The sequence below is a fragment of the Gilbertella persicaria genome (genome assembly GCF_025201335.1).
Source record: "Gilbertella persicaria strain CBS 190.32 chromosome Unknown B0P05scaffold_48, whole genome shotgun sequence".
Classification (NCBI taxonomy): domain Eukaryota; kingdom Fungi; phylum Mucoromycota; class Mucoromycetes; order Mucorales; family Choanephoraceae; genus Gilbertella; species Gilbertella persicaria.
In genome coordinates this window covers 29343-48914 of record NW_026252009.1, presented here as the reverse complement: position 1 = coordinate 48914, position 19572 = coordinate 29343, and the positions used below count along the sequence as shown (strand labels likewise).

Sequence of the window (19572 nt, the reverse complement as noted above, 5' to 3'; positions counted from 1 at the left end):
CATCTCTTCATGTATAAATATGCTAGAATAATTTATAATCAAAAAGAACAAGGATAAAATTGTATAGAACAGTCTCAAAGGATCTACCTTTGTCTCTATATCATCTTATTATATAACTCTATTATCAAAACATCACATCTGTGTATTGAACTTTAACCTTGGTGATGTCGAGAAGAAAAGCATTCTTAGATCTAGATGATCTGTAAATTCTCGACTGTATTTCACTTAGTGAAGAAGAATCGTCGGGATGAGGCTCAGTGATGTCCTTGTGCATCAAGGACACTCGAGTCTTCGCAGCTACTACTTGAGCATAGGATCGTTGTTTGCTAGTGTTTTTAGGCTTAGGAGCTATTTCTAACCCCGCTACCCGAGAAAACTGCTGGGAATTGGAAAGAGCCATGATTTTCATGCATACAGTCATACCTAGCCCAAAAGTTATGATAATCTCAATTGCAAGAAGATTTGGTTTGGTATGTCCGGAAATATAACGAGCAACAAGAAATTAATCGATGCAAATTTCACCATCCAGTCAGAGCATTGGTTTTTGCTCCCTGAATACTCGCAAGTTGCTGCATGCGCCATTGGCGTACCTATCACAGTCTACTGTGCTCACGATGCTTGTACTTCCCTGCTCGCTTTTCTAAAGTGAAGGAAAACTGAACCACCCTGGGAAAAATTATTGCCTTTGGTACTTTCCTATACTAACTCAGATCACTAGAGCACCTTCAGCATGAAAAGGCTAATGAAGCCAACATGGCTTGCTAACAACCAGTTACATCCTTAATTTGGGAAAGGATTATCGAGAAGAGGACAGAAGTTAGTCATTTTGAGATGACGTTTGTCTCTCAAAACATAAAGTACAAATACAAAACAAAATTCATGTTTAACATTCACTTAGAGGAAATGATTCCGACTTGTGTAAAAAAGCAACATGGAGGGGCGACGGGATTTTAAAAGAGCCTATAAATTCTTCCTCAGTCTTCTTAGAGTAATTCATTGTTCAAAAATTCAGTCTAAAAAGGAGATATATCCTCAAACTCTCGAGTTCAAATCATCAAGAAGACGCTGAGATTAAGAGCTCATTCAACAACACTTCCACTTTACCCACTACCATTGAAACTTCTCAGCAACACCTCATTCTAGGATACCGTGAAACTAAACACATGCTCATCTGAGAATGCTAACATCCGCCTCATTGAAGATATAGTACCAAAGAACGCTTATAAAAACATTCATGCAACTAAAGGTATACAGAACAAGGTAGACAAAAAAAAAATAAAAAAGAATTTTTAATATTTTTTTATGAAATCTTTAAGAAAATTTGTATAGTTTATACAAAATATAATACAACCTTTTTTTTTAAAAATTTAACTGTTCAAACATTTTTTTAATTTCTAAAAAATTTTTAAACACATAGCATTTAAAGTAATATAAGAAATTTATATAAATTTTTAAATTTTTTTACAAATTTTTAAAAATCTTAACTATAAATTTTTTTTTATTAAACTTTTAGATTTATTCAAATTGTACAAATATTTAGCTAAACTTTTTTGTACACTATTTATTTAGCTAAACATTTTTTTGTATTTTAACTATTTTTTTTAAAAAATATTATTATACATTTGGTAGTTCTGTTCTTCGGTACACTTTTTGCATTTCATTATGTTCATATGTTTTTTGGTCAAACAAGTGAAGAAATATTGAAAGAGGCAACCAGGGAAAGATTTATATGATTTTTAGGCTAATATGCAATTTCTGAGCACCTGCTCTGGAAAAAAAATTATTTCACGTTCTTCAATTGTTAAAATTTGCGATTCAGCAAACCTCGCCTCCGGTCCTTCAATTTTGTGAAAATTGTTTCTATTGGTTGTACGAACGTAAAAAATGGGTTTTTTTTTCTGTCGACTCTTGGCACATTCGTGCCAAAAAGGCTTTAAGAAAAAATTGTGCTCTAGCTGCACTTAATACTGAACAATGCTGTCCAAGGATGGTGAAATCTATTTTCTGCAACGCTACCAAAGTTATGCGAAGTTTATAAAAATATGATGATTGATCTTACGGATGCCTTTTCAGAATCACAATTGCATTGAGTCTTTGTCAACGTAACAAACAAAGTTAAGGAGATACGTAAGCAAGAGGCCTGAATTCAACGACAACAACATTGATTGTCTCTCGAAAAAACTGAATAAGGTGTACGTACATAAATACAATCGGTAATACTTTACTAATACTAAAATGTTATATCTAAGCTAAAACGCCGAACAGTGTTTCTCGCTATTCAAATGAAGTGGAAAGTTTCAAGTGGAATGATTTGGAAACAAAAAGTGTCTAAAGAATATATGAACACGTGTAAGCTATAAAGTCTGCTATATCAATAAGTTTATTTGAAAGCTTTTCCTAGCTTGGCGATTCTTATTGAAAGAAACGGTCTTTTGAGTAAAGAGTCTCGATCGTACTTAACAGAATAGGATTATTAAGTCAAGTTTTGGGTGCCATTTCTCGAGTCCTTTTTCTCCTCAAACACAATTGTTCTTCATTGATAAGTATGTTAATGTTTCTTTGCATATTGCGTTTTTTAACTAGTATTGATTTTACATTTGGGGGACATCATGTCTACACCCTGCAAAAAAAAAGTTGAAATTTAGACTGGGCCTCCCCTTCTCAATCTCCAATTTCAGTATTTCCGGTTGCATTTGAGAAGATTATAATTTTTTTAAACAGATATAAATTCTCTGAGAATTATAAAAATGTTTGGAAAGATTGAGACAAAGTGTGATTTCTATCTAGAAAATAAGAGTGAATTTTAGAAGATAATTTGTAGACATTTTACATATAAAAAGGACAAGGACAAGAGCATGGCATTAGTTTTTTTAAAACCTTTTCTTTCTAAATACATCTCTCCCAATAAGACTCAGCGTGCTTTACCCACTGCAAGCAATCTTTTTTAGTCACCGTGTTGCATGCTTCAGCGATACGAGGTGTCCATTCATCATCTTTCTTCAAAGGGTTTCTTCTAATGCCACTTTTGATCTTCGACCAGCACTCTTCTATGGGATTTAAAAAAGGAGAGTAAGATGGCACGAATAAAGGTTTGTATCCTCGTTTTTCAATGTCTTCAACAACAAATACATCCTTTACAGATTTTATATATTTGACTATATGATAAGCCGTAGTACCTTTCTTTAAAGGCTTTTGTTTTTAGGCTCTTCAGTGTTGCGCTTTCTTTTTTAGCTGATACCTCGGAATGAAACTCTTTCTCTATCAACTCACCATCCCCTATTTTCAAAGGTATAACTTTGGTAAAGCTTATAATTCCTCTAGCACATATACACCCAATCATGCTCTAACTAACGCCTTTTTGTGTGTGCACTTTTACATTCGCTAGAGCACCAACTTTCGACCATACACGCCTTCTCATCAGTCGAGAGTGAAAGCCAGCTTCATCAATAGACACACAGTTTTTCTGGAAATCAACACTGGCTTCTATCCACTTGTTGATGATTTCGTAGCGGAGATTGAGCGTTCTAGGTGCATCCCTTTCAATTGTGTATTTACTAGCTTGCTTTAATGCCAAGCAACACTTTTCACTAATATGCACATACAAAGAAGAAATAGCAACGGGTAGTCCAAACTGCTTCATCAACTCTTCTCTTGCCTGTTCCAAAAAGGTCGAAGGGTTTGCGTCAAACAACTGGATCAAAAAGGCGGTATGGACAGGAAATAGCTTTTTTGGTTTCGCTTTTCCTTTTTGTGTAGATGTACTACCTGGAAGAATGGTTCCGTTATTGTCATTAAACTGGTTTAGAAGTCTATAAGCACTGCTAGTAAGTATACCACAAGCTTCAGCTGCTTTTGGTACAGCTTCCCCTGTTTCCTGTAGTATGTTTATAAAGCGTGAGATTTGGTCAGACCCATACTTTTTATATCTTTTAGTTTTAGTGATCATCATCTCTTCCAGCTCTAAAACCATTTCCTCCATTTTCTCATCAGCTGTGCTTTGAGGAGTATCTTCTACGAGGTACTCATTTCCCCTGAGCATCTCAATGTCGCCGAACTCAACAGCAACCTCATCAACTTCCATTCCCTCAGTCATAAAGTTATTGTAGTTTCTGACTGGAATATAATTAATGAAGTCCATTTTAACTAAAAGTTATCTAATCTAAAAGAAAGGGAAACGTTTAAAATTTTATTTTTAAAAAACTCTCGGATTTTCTAAGCTAAAAAGAGGTTAGTTCTCAACTGTTTTGAAGACTTCCCAAAAATAAAATATAATATTGAAAGAAATGTCTATTGGTCTAAAAAAATTATAATCTTGTCAAATGTAACCGAAAATACAGTATGAAGAAACAATAGCGAATGGAATGACAGGTGAGGTGGCTCGAATGGCTTTTAAAGGAAAGCTATATGGTGATCGATTGAAATCTGTTTTCGCAACGAAATGCCATGTAAATAACCTTCTTTCCACAGTTTCTTACCTTGATGCTAACACAGCAAAAAGCATCTCTGTTCCTGTAGTGCAAATAATGGGGTTCAGTGCACATGTCTTTGTATTGAAGTTAGCAGATAGAGGAATTTACACACTTCAAGTGGTATGCTCCTTTCACTTTCCAGTGGTATTCAACAGCCTCGAAGATAATTGGAAAGAAATAGTTGATGAATTATCTTTGATCGAGGTAGAGAATAAGCGAAAGCGCTTTTACAACTGATACTGTACTAGCACCACTACGAATATGTAGTCGTTGGTATTAGACATAAGACAAGTTTATTAAACTTGCCAGCTGCCTCACCACGACCATATGGCTCGTATTGTCAACAAAGAAAACTTGATGATTTTCCCTCTACCAGTTAAACAACGGATGTGAAATGGAATCTTGATGCAGCGGAGAATGAAAATGAAGATGATGAGTAGGTGAAGAAGAAAGGGAGGGAGTGAGGGCCGAAGAAGAGGAGCAGTAGAAGTGGAAGAAAGAGAGGAAGGGCCTTCATACTTTTTGATCACAATCAAGTAAGTATTTAATAGAAGTTCAGCGGTAACGTTGGAAATTATTCTTGTTCACTCTTGGTTTTCTCTTTAGATAGACCATTATCTTGAGCAGTTGTGGCGACTACAGCAAAAGACAGAATTTAATGTGTAGATACGTATCAATGTTGGAAAGGCGTTTTTAAGTCATCACTGCTACCTGAACTGTTCCTCTTAGGAAGTTGGTAGTCATCTATTCGTGTTAAATAGCCTTATTAAATGTGAATTCACCACTTTTAATCAAGATTGCATTGCTGAAGGATTGGAACATATGTTTATACATTACGCCGATTTTGTACCAGTCCTATAATGTTATTTATCATTATTTGAATAAGAAAGAGACTACAAATCAATATAGACAATGTTAGCAGCAATTACGTTGAGCCCAAAATAAGCTCTTGTTTAACAAGAAGCTGAGAGATCTTTACAGCGAATCTTCATAAAAGAAATCGCACGTTTCTTACATATACTTACACCTAAGAAACGTAGCCAAAATTACTGGCTATGGTTCCAAAGTCATTTACCTTTATATCGTTGGACAAGCCATCAAACCCAATTCCTCTATTTGTATGAGAAACTGCAAAAATCCTCTGGATCTTGATGCCATCATATTTCTTGATCACTTATCAAAACTAATAGCTTTTAGACTGGAAAGGCTACATCTCCGTTTAACACATCTATTTTAGCGCAAAAAATGACGATTTGTAAAGTAAACATCTTACTGCCTCCATAGTCAAAGATAAATTTCGCACTCCGATTGTTCATTCTACATGCAATAGCACCAGCCATGGCCTCGTAAGACTATTGCGGTCTGTTATTATTCATGCTGAATATAAAACCCAATACTTCACAAAAAGTGGCGCAACAAAGAAGCAACGAATTCTTACTACATTAAAGTAGAGTGCATAATATATACCTGTGTATTCGAAAATTTTTATGATTTGGGATACGCTTACTTTACATTACAGTGGTTACATTAAGTGTCCTATAAAACTCATTTATAAGCATAAATTAATATATTTTCGTCGCATTGACCTTGTGTTAGTATCAGAAAAAGCACATTTTTTTTGCTGGTTACTTTAATTCTTCTATTTAGTAAGGGATACCATTTTTGGACAACTTAGGTAAAAAATGACGTAGCGTTTTCAAAAAATTTCCTGCAAAACTTGAATACCTTATTTTCTTCGGCGAATAAGCATTCTCAATCGTGCGTTTTCCACGTTCTTCGGCAAATTCTAGCAAAACCTACCCGACTACATATAAATGCGGCAAGCTTTTTAGAAGAAAACTCTCTTTTCTTTATTCTATATACATACCTTTTCTCCTTATTATCATGCCTTACAGCCTCCCATACAATAAACGAAACAATGTCAAATCTGCACTTTTATCTGCAAATCAATCCGTCGGGTCTCAAAACTAACAAGTGTTGTCAAATCAACAATTTCCCGTACTGAAAAAGAGTTGCCAGAAATGAAAACTTGCATTGGTACCGGTAGACCATCAAGAGTAGGTCATCTCACGACTTGTTTGGTACGGATGAAAGTCTGAACTGGAGCATTGAAGAATGTTAAAGAAGTCCAAATTTGGTTGTCTGGACAGGGTATTGCTTCGACGTATAGTGAAACAGCCTCTCAGATGAAAAGGGTAGGATGATACTCAAAGCTTAAGCAGAAGAAAATTTTTTTGAGAGTTTCTCACCTTTCGAAGAGATACAAATGGGCCTTAAAATATCGTAACTGGTCCGCAAATGAGTGGAGGAGTGTCGTTTTTACCGACGAGACGAGGATCAATCTTTGGGAATCATATGGTGCAACATACATTTGGTTACAGCAAAGGTTTAAAGCGAGGCCCCATAGCTATAAGCTATTGCTCAAGCATAGAGGTGGCTCTCTAATGATGTGGGGGTGCATGACATCTTCCGGAGTAGGATATGCCTCTCGAGTGCTTCAAAAGGCAATGGATACCGATTGCTATTTGGAGATTCTAGGATCGTCATACCTCGATACATTGACGTATTATTGTATGGATCCACAAAAAACTATCTTTCAACAAGACAACGACCCAAAACACAAAGCAAAGGCTACCATTTCTTGGCTTAAAGCCCACAAAGTCAACTTTATTGCTGACTGGCCACCTAACAGTTCCGACTTGAGCCCAATAGAGCATCTTTGGAGACTGTTAAAGTGCAGGCTAGCCGAATATGATACAAAACCAAAAAATCTGGACGAACTGTGGTCAAGGGTCGAAAAAGAATGGTTCAAATTTCGCAAAGGTGACATGGAGGCATACTATAACAGTATGCCTGAACGTATAAAACCAGTCATCAAAGCAAAGGGCGGTTATACTAAATTTTGAGCATTGCAAATAAAGAATAAATCTTTGTGAAACACAAATTTTCTCTTTTAGAAATGAAGCACTGTTATTGGATGCATTTAGGATCAATTAGCAGTGTTATCCTTACTGTCAATGCCTAATTAATCTATGTGGCAAGTTTCAGAAGGATCGGCCGAGTTTTTGTAGAGAAGGGTAAAAAAACAGGTTTTATGGGACACTTAGTGTAACCACTGTACACATAAATTCAAAAAGAGTTTGCTCCTATTTAAACAAACCTCTCAAGTAGCTTCAAGACCATCAGGAAAACAAAAAAAGGGAGATTAGATCATACGGAAAGTGCTGGTTGTTGTGAACATATATGAACTCATATGCATAGATCAATACATGATGATCATGGCAAAAAACCAGATCACATCTATGGCAATTGCAATGGATCTATAGTCACTGACATTCACTCATTCTACTAGAAGTACTAAATCATCCTCATAGTCAGAGATTATGAACCTAGTGACTCTGTTATTATTAATGGCCCTCATAAAGTGACAGTTAGAGCTGACAAATACATTAGCATTGGCATTTGACAAATATGTAATAGTTTATTCAAGTTCAGGTCAGATCATGCACTATTGGCTGAGCTGACAACTTCCTCTAAAGGCATTTCTCTTAATTGCTCCTGATCTAACAAATCAATCCGTAGTCAAGAAGCTAACCCAAAACAATACTTTGACCGAGAAGAAAAAGTATAAATACCTTGACATTTTATAGCAATTGAAAGAGAACATTTTCTTGGAGAAATAAAAACCTATACAAGTTCTAACGGACTTTCTCTGTGTTCTTACCTTTTCTCTTATTGAATATCTACTCTCTCTTCATCTCACAACACTGGTCAATTCAAACATGTTGAATTCTGATCTCCACACATCACTTGAGAGCACATGTTGCAAGCCTCAGTTTGGCTATCTATTCTATTAACATTCTAATTTTATGCTTGAAACTAAAGATTAATAACAGATTCTTTTCATTGCTTAATAGGAAGGTACCATAATCCATAATCAGTTTAAAGGGTAAGCCAGCTTGGATTTTTGATACTTCTTCATATCATTCAATACATACGTTGATAATAAACAAAAGCATTGTAGCATTGAGTATTGCGCTTTTTGGCTCTTTTAATGCCTGGGTAAGAGTTTCTTTACTTGTCTTTATAGAGTGTTACTTTATCCATAATTATCTGATAGGAATCGTTAGCAGTGTTTTTAAGCGTCCATCTTGCATGATAGTTCAAGAAGGGTCTTTACGCGTTGCTTTTTCTATTCATACATGCTCATGCAATGATGTTTAGATAAACACTTTTTTTTCTTTACTTTATTTCTTGCTCTACCTGATCTATTGGATGGTTTCTTCCTTTATGGATTATTTTATGGTTTGAGATGTATATTTTAGATTAGACATTGCTTCTTTAACGAACTATAGCCACGATATGAGTGGACTGTGTGCTTTGCATCCCATTTAAAATAGCATTTCAAAATGTTGAGTACTGTGATCCGGTGAGTCTGATTAACATTGTCATTGGATTTATTAATCCAATCATTGTTTATGGATTTGCCTCACTATAGAAGGCAGGTTCTTTTGACATTTCGTGTTTCCTTTTTCTTCTCAATACTCATAAATGGCCAGACAAAACAAAAAACAGAACAAGGTTACCTAGAGAGTATCTAAAGTAAACAAAATTGACAATTACCTCTGCTCAACAGAAAATATGAATGCTTCTTCATCTCATTTGACATCTTATGGTGGCACAAATGCTGTTGATTCTCTCCTTCCTGCTCCATTGAGCAATTATGAATTGTCCCGAGAAGTTGAAGCACTTAAAGCAAGAGTAGATTGTTGTGAGGAACTCATCATTTATCTCTGCGATCAACAAGAACAAGAGCAAGAAGAGAAACAGGAAAAGAAACAACAGCAACAACAACAACAGCAGGCATCTCAAGAGGTTCCTTATAGAAAAATAGTTAGATTTCGCTTTCAAAATAAACCTTGATGATTTTTAAACCTTTTCTCTATGAAAGCAAACCTAGAGTTTGCTGATATAGGTGATTCCATTGCTCAGAGATGTGATGCTTTATCCTTTCATTAAAATAGTCTATTGCAAGCTAAGAGCAGCAATTGTCACTTAAGATACATCAAAACAAATGCACTGTATCATCCGCGTTTGATGGCCAAGAAACTGTGATTATTCTCACTCATTCGTGCAATAGGTCCTATTGCCATCTGCCTCTCACTGCTGGTTCATTAATCCGCGCGCTTGTTGAAGGAGTGGCATTTTATATATAGAGTCAACGGCTATTCGTGTTTTTAAAAGTCTTCATTGGATTGGATATATAGTAGTAGAGTTTTATATATTTGCGGCAGCATCCAATCAGTCACAAACGATACAAAGATCCCTTGTAATAATACCTTCCGGAGTCACAAAAATATTGTGTAACAAACAAAGACTAGATTAGCAGTCTATTAAGTCGTTTCAAAGTTGAGTGATATGCTTAAATAAGAGGTAGAAAAAACTTGGCTTTTTCTTCCACTTCTTTTAAATTATACATATTGTTCTTATTGATCAGCCCCTAATGCAATGTAAGTGTTGAAATAAGAATTGCGTGTAACAAAACAAAGCTTACGAGATTTGATAGCGCAAGAAACGCAACACTTGAAGCCCGCATATAAGAAACATGAGCTTGGAAGACAAGAAATTATTCAAGATGGTATACAATCGTGAAATATACGTTCCCATTTATTTTCCATTGATGCAATCATAGCATGAGACCTTTGTTGACTTCAAACATGAGTCTGAAAATATTTTTTTGAATGATCTCATTGAAATTTTACAAAGTTCTCAGTACCTGTAAGGTGTTGAAAAGGGGCTTTTTTTAGAGCATACCAAATTTATGAGGAGACCATGAAATCAGACCTTTACTTTTGTCCAGAAAAGCTAGAAGACCACCAAAAACGATTTTATGCGGAAATCAAGCGAAGTCTAAGCTCTGCTACTAATAATGCGGTGGCAAAGCTAGAACAGGTAAAGATGTGTGTAATTGAAGTTATTTGTGCCTATTAAGCTAACAAAATATCTTATTGTAGCCTAGCTTCTGTAGACTAGCATACCTGAGAAATGATGTTTCAGAGCTCTTAAAGAAGCCAATTAGAGACTACTGGACAGAAATGTAAGTTAATAGAAAACTTTGTTTGTTGCCTAACTCTGAAGACAAAACAGATTGTCTAATCACAAAGCTCTGACTATTGCCAAAGAATATGAACACCTCAAAATGTTAAAGAAAAAAACACACGAGGAACTCTTTGAAGATGCAATTCTTCAGTATCCATTGGCTAATGAAGGAGAATCAGACTTGATTAAGAAATGTATTATGTTGATCAGAAAGAAGGAAAAGATTGATATCTTTTCGCAGCAAAGCAATGCCACTGAAAGTTTTTGTTTGTTTCTTTATACCATTTACCCCAATACGCTGTATACCATGACAAACTGATTTTTGCCTAAGAAGATGGATTTTTCAATCACTTTGTGCTTGAGATTATAAATACAGTAATACTGCTTAAGAGCTTGAATGAAAATATGTTTACAGTAGAAGGGTAAGTAGTGAACTGATTTTCAAGCTTTCATTCAATTCCGAAACTGATAATTATTGAACAGAGCTCGCAGCTACTATTAAAAGGACAAGCTAAAGAAATCAAGTATGAAAAAAGCTGACATGACTATTGAATGTCTATCAAAAAGGTGAAGCCAAGCTATTGATCGTTGAAGCAAGAATGCCAAACGCTAACGAAAAGTTTATCAATTACGATTTTGAAAAACTTATTGAAAATAGCAAGCATGAGCCTGAGAAGATGAAAGTCCTGAGACACAAAAGCCCAAATTATACTCCTTCAAATATGCTGTTTTAGACTTGTATAGGCTTTTATTTCCCAAAAGAAATGTTATCTTTTTAAATGCTGTAAAATGCTGTATTATTTCTACTTTTTCCTCTCGGTCGAAATATTGATAAAAGCCATTCATTTGCAGTATTTATTGAGTAAAAATTATTTATATGTTGAATAAATCAGTAAAAATTAATGTCGTATATGTAAACAAAAATAGTTTACCAATAGGAGTCAAACCCATGACCTTTTCTAATAAGCAGCAAATTTATACCACTAGACCAACGCCCAAACTTTATTCTGTTCAGTAAATATCTTCTCAAGGTTTGTATTTAATAATACGGGTCACGTGACGATAACATAACATATTCTTTAGCCAATGGTATTACTAGGAAAATATTCTAGAAGGCGGTGATGTCTGTGTTGTGATAAAGTAAGTAGAAGATAAAGGGCTTACACTTATCGACAATACAGTATTTATACTTTTCTATCTTCACTAAAATATGTGTTCTAAATAAAATAAAGAAGGAAGCAATTATATACTCCTTGTTGATTGATTCTTTTCCCTCGACTAGTACAATACCAGTTTTAGTTTCTCTAAAGGCAACTTCCTTATACGAATCAAATTTAGCTTAAACTTTTTTGTCTTCTGTTGAGTACTTGAGATTTAAACCTCCTCTTATTTGGATTGTACATATGAGGAAGGTTGTATTCAACCTCGGTTGGCTGTCTTTGTTCAGAAACCCTATTATTCGCGACAAAGCTTATCTTATTATTGTGTTATATCTATGCATATGAGTTCATATATGCTAACAACAGGGTCTACAGTCGTTCCAACGCCAAAAGGCAGATTTTTAAATGAAAAGGTGGTTTATAAATATTTTCAAAGAGCAGCTTTTTTTTATTTAAGGGCGGTTTTCGATAATCCAAAGGACGGCTTTTTTAATCCAAAAGGCGCCTTTCAATTTTTCAAATTTCGGTTTTTCACTTTAAAGTTCGTTTTATCATTTTAGAATCGAATAACTATATCTTTACTAAAAAGCTTTAAAAAGGGTCTCCGCGCAAGCGGATACCAAAGCAATTAACAGAGTGTTGAGCAAACGCATTCAAATGCTCGGGAGGAACGTTATTGCAAGCTTCAGCGATAAGAGTGGCTAGATGGTCAGCATCTTTAAACGAACTTCGTTTTACCTTATTTTTGACAATGGACCAAAAACTCTCTATTGGGTTAAGCTCGGGAGAATAAGGAGGAAGGTAGATGCTCCTGTAACCTCTTTCAGTAATTATTTCATTAATTCGTTCAGCAATATGAATGGGCGCGTTGTCCATCACAAAATAATTGTCTTTTAGTTCTGAATACAAACCCATTTTATCCATGCACTTCTCGAGAAACCTAACGTAGTGACCAGTTTCTGTACCCTAGATTTTTTTTTCTGTAGGTGCTTTTCTTTTACGACCACTGTGAACAATTTTAATTCGTTTAGAGCGTTCTTCTTGAGGATTACAAAGTTTCATAGTAACAACAAACTTTGTTGATATGGCGCCTAATACAGTATGAAATACAGCTCTAGTGGTTGGAATGGTCGTAATAGCGGGTGTTCCTTTTACAGACCATCCGCTAGGATGTCTCATGTTTATATCAAATGCAGACTCGTCTACGAATACACAGTTCTCTAAATAATTCATATCAGTAGCAGTCCACTTGATGACCCAATCTTTACGAGCTTGAATCTTAACTGAGTTATTTCTAGCAACCGGCAAGCGTGTTAACTTCTTAAAAGAAAGGTTGCACTCATCCTTAAGAGGGATATCTCTTATTATTATAAAAAAGAAGTCTATTTTAAACAAAGCATAAATGAAAATGTTGGCTTTTATGCATAATAGAACAGTTGCTTTCTTGATTAAATATATTATTATATTTAAATGAAATACCTAGAAGGATAATACTTTGTTTAAATTATAAGAATATATACAAATCTATTTATGAATATCTATATTAAAGATAATCGTTTAAAAAATAATAGATATCCCTCTAAGGAAGTTGTGAACAGTACTTTTCTTCACAGTCAGATCAGAGAATTTTTGAGTGAGTGATTCTATTGCATCAAGCACTCATGCTTGTGGCCAATTATCGTGAAACTCTAACAGGTAAACCTTATATCTCTCATCCAATTGTGGTTTTGGTCTATTGACCAAATTGATTTGTTTCTCAGATATGTTCCAATCCTTATCCTCTTTGAGTTTCCTGGCCCATTTCTGTGTTGTTCTCTCGGCTATGCTGCCTGCTAAGCGCCCGGACTTGGCTGCGTTAAATAATTTAATTCGGTTATAATACACAAAAGCGAGCTTTTGCTCATTTGAGTGTTTGTAGTGAACTCTTTTCTGCTTCTTAACTATAGCTATGACTTCCTCCATATCAGCGTCAAGATTTCTCAAGGAATCATCGGAGGAAACCCCTTCTTCCTCTTGCTTTCTACAATACTCTGTAATACGAGTCAGAGTTCTTAAGTGAAAATGAGTAGCTTCCTCAACCCAGTCCATCGCATCGTTTCCTTCCTCATCAACCAATTTTCCTTGGCCGTCTTCATAATAAAAGCGAGTAGTCATCATATTTATTTGAGAAAAAACGGAGTTTAACAAAAAGAAAACCGACATCTGAAAAATTGAAAGGCGCCTTTTGGGCTGACAAAAACCGCCCTTTGGCGTTGGAACGACAGTAAAAACTTCTATTGTCAAGATTAAAAATTCTATTTTCAAAAACAATCCACTGTACAATACAGAGCGTTTACTTATGATAAAAAAGATGGGTTTCTCCGGGAATCGAACCCGGGACCTCTCGCACCCTAAGCGAGAATTATACCACTAAACCAAGAAACCAACTATGTTTTTGTCAAATTGATATTTCCTTCAGGTCTGTGGTTAATAATATGGGTCACGTAACAATAGAGTATTTTCTAGCCAATGATATTACTGGGAAAATATTCTGGAAGGCAATGACGTCTGTGTATTGATAGAGTAAGTATAAGATTTTTATTTATAGAAATATTTCATGTTACCTGTGTATTGATAGAGTAAGTATAAGATAAAGTACTTACAGTTATCAGTTGCACAGTATTTATACTTTTCTGTTTGAACGAAATATATGATCTAAGTCTGTAAGGTAAAGTATCATCGATGACGAGTCTGATGTAAGCGATGATATTGTAACTGCCTTCCAAGGATTAGGTTCAAGCGGACTTTCTTTCTCTTTCAATTGTTTGACGTTTGCGGCTTGAACCTTCTCTTATTTGGGTTGTACTTGGCTGGCAAGTTATACTCCACTTCTATTGGTTGCTTTCTATCTTCTTTCTTCGTTTCCACGACAGTTTTGACAAGTTTGAGATTAATTATCAAAATTTGTAATTCTTGCAGTGCTTTTGTTATGTCATCATTACTTGAAACTGATTTGATTTGCTGAAAAGCAAAAGGTGCTGACGTCAAGATTTTCTTGGACACATGAAGCAAGAACAGAAAAATCTCGATACATGCCAAAAAGGGAAATGAAGTACAAATGCATTGAAAATGGAAATCAACTCTTTATCTATCTTGAACAGACTTATCAACACACTTCACTATCTGCTATTTTATTTTGTTATCTATCTTCTTTTACTTATTCTTGTGAAAATCGTTTATCAAGTTGCAGCATATTATCAAAATGAGTCAAGAAATTTTCTATCTAAATTGATAAAGAAAAGTATAAATATGACAAACATTGTAAGAAATAAAAGATTATTATTATTATTATTATCATCATCATAAAAAAAAGGGATTTTATTTCTATTTTTTTTTGGAACATTTGATTATTTCAGTCTGATCAAATACCCACAAGAACATTTGGTTGAAGAACTCTTTACTGTCTAGATATACTCAAGAATTGGAAGATCTTTTGGTTGAAAAGATAAATTGCTTGGAGTACTATTAGAAGAAAGAATTGAAGATCAAGAAATATTATTAATTGAAATACAAGAAAGAAGAACTTTTGGCTAACGGCTTAACCTTGATGTGATGTTTTGATAATAGAGTTATATAATAAGATGATATAGAGACAAAGGTAGATACTTTGAGACTGTTCTATACAATTTTATTGTTGTTCTTTTTGATTATAAATTATTCTAGCATATTTATACATGAAGAGATGTCGGAGTAAGTAGTAGTAGAGTTCATGCAAATGACTGAGTCTCTATTATCATAGACTACTTTAAATTAATTAAATAATGTAAATTATGGATTTCGGTTATAAGTCTTGATCTATTAAAAGATACATTGTCTTATTCAGTACAAGAGGTTCTTTTATGTCTATTTCTGATGTAAATTGATTATGATGTATTTTAGTATGTAAATGAAGACTTATTTAATGTCAGATCATCACACTTGATAACTTGTAAATTTGGAAATACTTGGTAGTTATCTGGAAGATGTGTAGAAGTCAAGCATTAGTTAACATTAGTATATTTTAGTTATATTTTATTTATTGTACCTTTGAAGCCATACTTGTTGTAAGAATCATACTTTGTTATTGTTTGTTGGATTTGTAAGTGCACTTGAAATGTATGTTATTTTCTGGTCACTTATGAAGTGTAACTAGGCTCATTTATCCTTTATCCTTTGTCCTTGTTGTATCTCAAGAAGATTGCACAGATTAACAAAAACATCGCAACACAATAAAATACAACTGCTTCACTTTGATTGAAAACTCACCATCATACCTTGACAGTTTTGTCAATTTATTTTGTCAATTTATTTTGTCAATTTATTTTGTCAATTTATTATGTCAATTTATTATGTCAATTTGATATTTTATTTTTGTTTGTATTCTTATAGTCAAGTCACGAGACAATAGAACGTTTCTTAGCCAATAGATTCACTGGGAAATATTCCGGAAATAACGTGACGTCACAGAAAGGAACTGTGTATTGATACAGTAAGTATAAGTTGAAGAACTTACAAGTATCAATAACACAGTATTTATATGTTTTCTAATTATACTAAAATATATAAACTATAACATATGGAGAAGAAAGTAATTAAATACTTAAAGCTGATTGATGTTTGTGTCTTGACAAATCTAAAATGTGCTTGGCTTTTCTAATGCGAACCAAGTTGAGGCGGACTTTCTTTCTTCTCTTGTTCAGTATTTGTGGTTTAAACCTTCGTTTGTTCGGATTATAGTTTGTTAAAAGGTTATATTCAACTTCAATTGGTTGCTTCTTACTGGAACACTATGGCGGATTAGTTGTTTGACTTTACTAATATTGTTCGCAAAACAAACAAGAAAAAGTAACTTTTTTGCTAATGTTGTTCGAAATGTCAACAACTTTTATTTTATTTTTCTAAAAAGCGAGTCATATCATTCAAAATCATTAATTTTCTTGTTTGTGGGGAACAAACTTGTTCGTTTTGTCAACAATAAAAGTTATGAGGCGACAAGTACTGCGACAATAATAGTAGCTTTATGAGCAAGAAAAATTTTTTATTTTTTTTTACAAGTACAATAATACTAATAATGTTTCTTATAAAAAACAAAAAAAAAAGGGTTTGCACAATGCAATACGTTGATGCACTCCTAAAAGTTTGACATGAGACTCATCTAAAAAGAGTATATTGAGTTATATAGAATATTTAGTAATTGTTTAGGTTTTTTTAACAAAAATAACTTTTTGGTTTTTCTTGCAATTGTCTTTCTGTCTTACAAATATGAACCAAACGACTATCTACAAAATCACTTAAATGCAACAACAAGTTTCCCAACTCGAACAAAAAATCGAAACACAGACTCAAATACGTAAGAGATTGATGCATTTATTAGCACCCTCTTTTGCCCCAGGTGATAGTAATGAGATCAACAGTGAAGTTCTTGAAGCAGCTCAACAAGGTAAAAAAAAACAAGCTATTTCTCTAAGATATGTATAAACTTTTATTTCTTCCTGAAAAATGCAGCAAGAGAAGGCGATATTGCCAATTCTCTTAATCTAAACTTGATGGGCTTTTGAGACATTCCTAGAGTACTTGAGGAAGAAACAAAAGCATTCGGCTCTCATGGATAACATAGATATGTTACACCACGGTTGCGTTTGCTTGCCCTGATCAACTTATTCAAGAAAGAAAAAAATATCACTGATCTTTTAGTTGATGATAAAGCAAATGAGAATGACTACGGGATCCTCAGAACAATCGCAAAAAAAACCCACGATGAAATGGAGTTAGAGCTACTGAAAGCTTTGAAGAAGAATGACAAAGCAGCTGTGTTGCCTTTATGGTCTGAAGTGTCTTCTGCTCTAATCGCAAAATACACATTTAAGCTTGAAAGCAATGCAGCTACTCATGGCTTTCCTCTTCAAAGATGTCAGCATTCCTGGGCAGCCGGTCTATTGCTCTTCGAAACACACAAGCACAGAAGTAATAGAGCAAGAGATAAGGCTTCTGTTGTTGAAAGAGAGAATAACTCAAGGATCAGGTATAATAAACGCAAAACATGCATTCAATGAAACTTTAAAATGCCTAACAAGAAACAAAACTATATAGTGAAAAACAAGTTAGTGTTGAATCTCTTCAAAGTGAAAAGCCGTCTTTGGAGTACGCAAACCTATATTGTGGTGATGAATTTGAGGATTCTGAAGATAACATCTCTTCGGAATGAAAAAACAACTGTTGTCCTTGTTCTCCTTCTCTACCTCTTCCCTCTTCTCAACCTAAGAAAAGGGGCAAACGCAATGAAGACAAAAGCCAATCAGCCAAGTCTAAGCGTACAAGAAGAAGTAACAAAAAATAGTCACGACCTTAAGTAATAAAACAATTGTTTTTCCATCACCTTCTCTTAAAACGTTTGTATTATAGATAAAGTCCACAGCTCCTGAATTCAACCTACATCCAGAAGCTTAAACTCTCTGAAACCTTATGATTGCATAACATCGACTCATGGGCTTACTCATCTTAAGAATTAGACAGTACTTCCAGCGCTTTTTTAACAATCTGAAGAATTGCTGCGCTTCTCTGATTGGTATGGAAGAACGCATTTTCCGCGGTAAAGTTTTTTTCTCTAACATAGCCATAGACAAAATTGATATACTACTGGGCCTTTATATAGATAAAAAACAAAAGTCGAAACCAGAGTTAGAGTGTAAGTAAACATATAGGAGCTACTTGTTTCTTTTTGTTCCAAGTTTTGACATGAAATGTCACATCGCCTGGTCCTGGTACTGGTGAGTGTTGTTTTGGAAAAGAGTTTTGACATTGCCTTGTTCTAATTTAATTAGTTTGTTTGTTCTATATGTTTAGATGAGATTAGTCTGCTTCCATTTAAAATCAAAGTATGTTTAATCTATAAACTGTTCTATTTTTGCTACTTGAAAGCTAACGTAGCGCCTTTTTTTTTCTAGATTCCAAAACAAGTTCTTGCTGTCTCTTGATTTATAGTAAGTCTGATATGTTATTACACACCTTCAATACACTCAAAACCAACTTTTTTTTTCTCAAAAAAGAATGCTCACCTAAAGGAATTGACTATTTATCCGTACAAGACATGCACTTTGTCAGGTAAGTTTGATGGATAGCAAGATGGTGGTTCTTTCCTTTTTTTAATAAAAAAACCATATACTACATACAAATTATTTTCTGTGTCTATCAGTGTTGTCTCAATTCCGAATGACAAAGCGAATTGCTCATTTAACAGTCTTGCCTCGCTTGTATATTTTTGTTTTTATTAGATTCAAGTAGTGCTTCTTTTCTTTTACTATTTCTCAATAAAAGTATCGTTTTTTCCATTTATAATAAGCGTCTAATTTCTAATAATCCTAAAAAAATAAGTGACATTACGAACAATGTTGGTAACTAAGGCACCAAAACACTTGGTTGTTTTGTAGCCAAAGTTGTTCCAGAAGTAAACAAGTTATTGCTGTTTTGTTGCTAATATTGTTCGCTTTTCGAAAAATAAATTTAATTGTTTTGATACTAAAGTTGTTCGAAAAGCGTACAAATAATTTGGTAACATTTCGAACAACTTTGTACGTCGAAAAATTGATGCCAGCTATTTCTCAAACAACCATTTTGCTGTAAAAATTGGTAATTTTGCGAACAAAAATTGTACGTTTTGTAACTAACTTTTCCACCATAGTGGAGCCGCTATTTTCTGTGACATACTGACGTATGTTTATTTTAATTGTGTCGCTTCTGGGTACTCAAGATAAGTAATAGTGTATATGTTCCGTTGGTTGGTTTTGCTGGCTGTCGTTTGGTATTTGTTTGGTCGATATCCCTTAAGA

At 34.2% G+C, this 19572-nt stretch overlaps 4 protein-coding genes and 1 non-coding gene across 5 annotated transcripts; 2 read left to right on the top strand and 3 right to left on the bottom strand.

The window, feature by feature from the left end:
- Positions 1-3691: 3691 nt before the first annotated feature.
- B0P05DRAFT_454502 (uncharacterized protein) lies at positions 3692-3880 on the bottom strand (the record flags this gene model as incomplete). The annotated part of the gene is made up of 1 exon (XM_051573924.1): positions 3692-3880. A coding segment is annotated over one exon (189 nt), but the record flags the coding sequence as incomplete, so codon positions are not given.
- Positions 3881-4367: 487 nt separating this feature from the next.
- B0P05DRAFT_458045 (uncharacterized protein) lies at positions 4368-4586 on the top strand (the record flags this gene model as incomplete). Its single annotated transcript, XM_051573966.1, has 1 exon — positions 4368-4586. A coding segment is annotated over one exon (219 nt), but the record flags the coding sequence as incomplete, so codon positions are not given.
- Positions 4587-9110: 4524 nt separating this feature from the next.
- On the top strand, positions 9111-10887 carry B0P05DRAFT_590727 (uncharacterized protein; the record flags this gene model as incomplete). The annotated part of the gene is made up of 5 exons (XM_051582837.1): positions 9111-9344; positions 10236-10247; positions 10296-10421; positions 10484-10566; positions 10617-10887. 5 exons carry the CDS (start codon positions 9111-9113, stop codon positions 10885-10887), a joined length of 726 nt encoding a protein of 241 aa, XP_051431118.1.
- Positions 10888-12694: 1807 nt separating this feature from the next.
- On the bottom strand, positions 12695-13882 carry B0P05DRAFT_590726 (uncharacterized protein; the record flags this gene model as incomplete). The annotated part of the gene is made up of 2 exons (XM_051582836.1): positions 12695-13048; positions 13430-13882. 2 exons carry the CDS (start codon positions 13880-13882, stop codon positions 12695-12697), a joined length of 807 nt encoding a protein of 268 aa, XP_051431117.1.
- A 198-nt stretch (positions 13883-14080) lies between these two features.
- Positions 14081-14152, bottom strand: B0P05DRAFT_t95. The gene has a single exon. It is a non-coding gene; the product is annotated as a tRNA-Pro (tRNA).
- Between the last annotated feature and the right edge of the window lie 5420 nt (positions 14153-19572).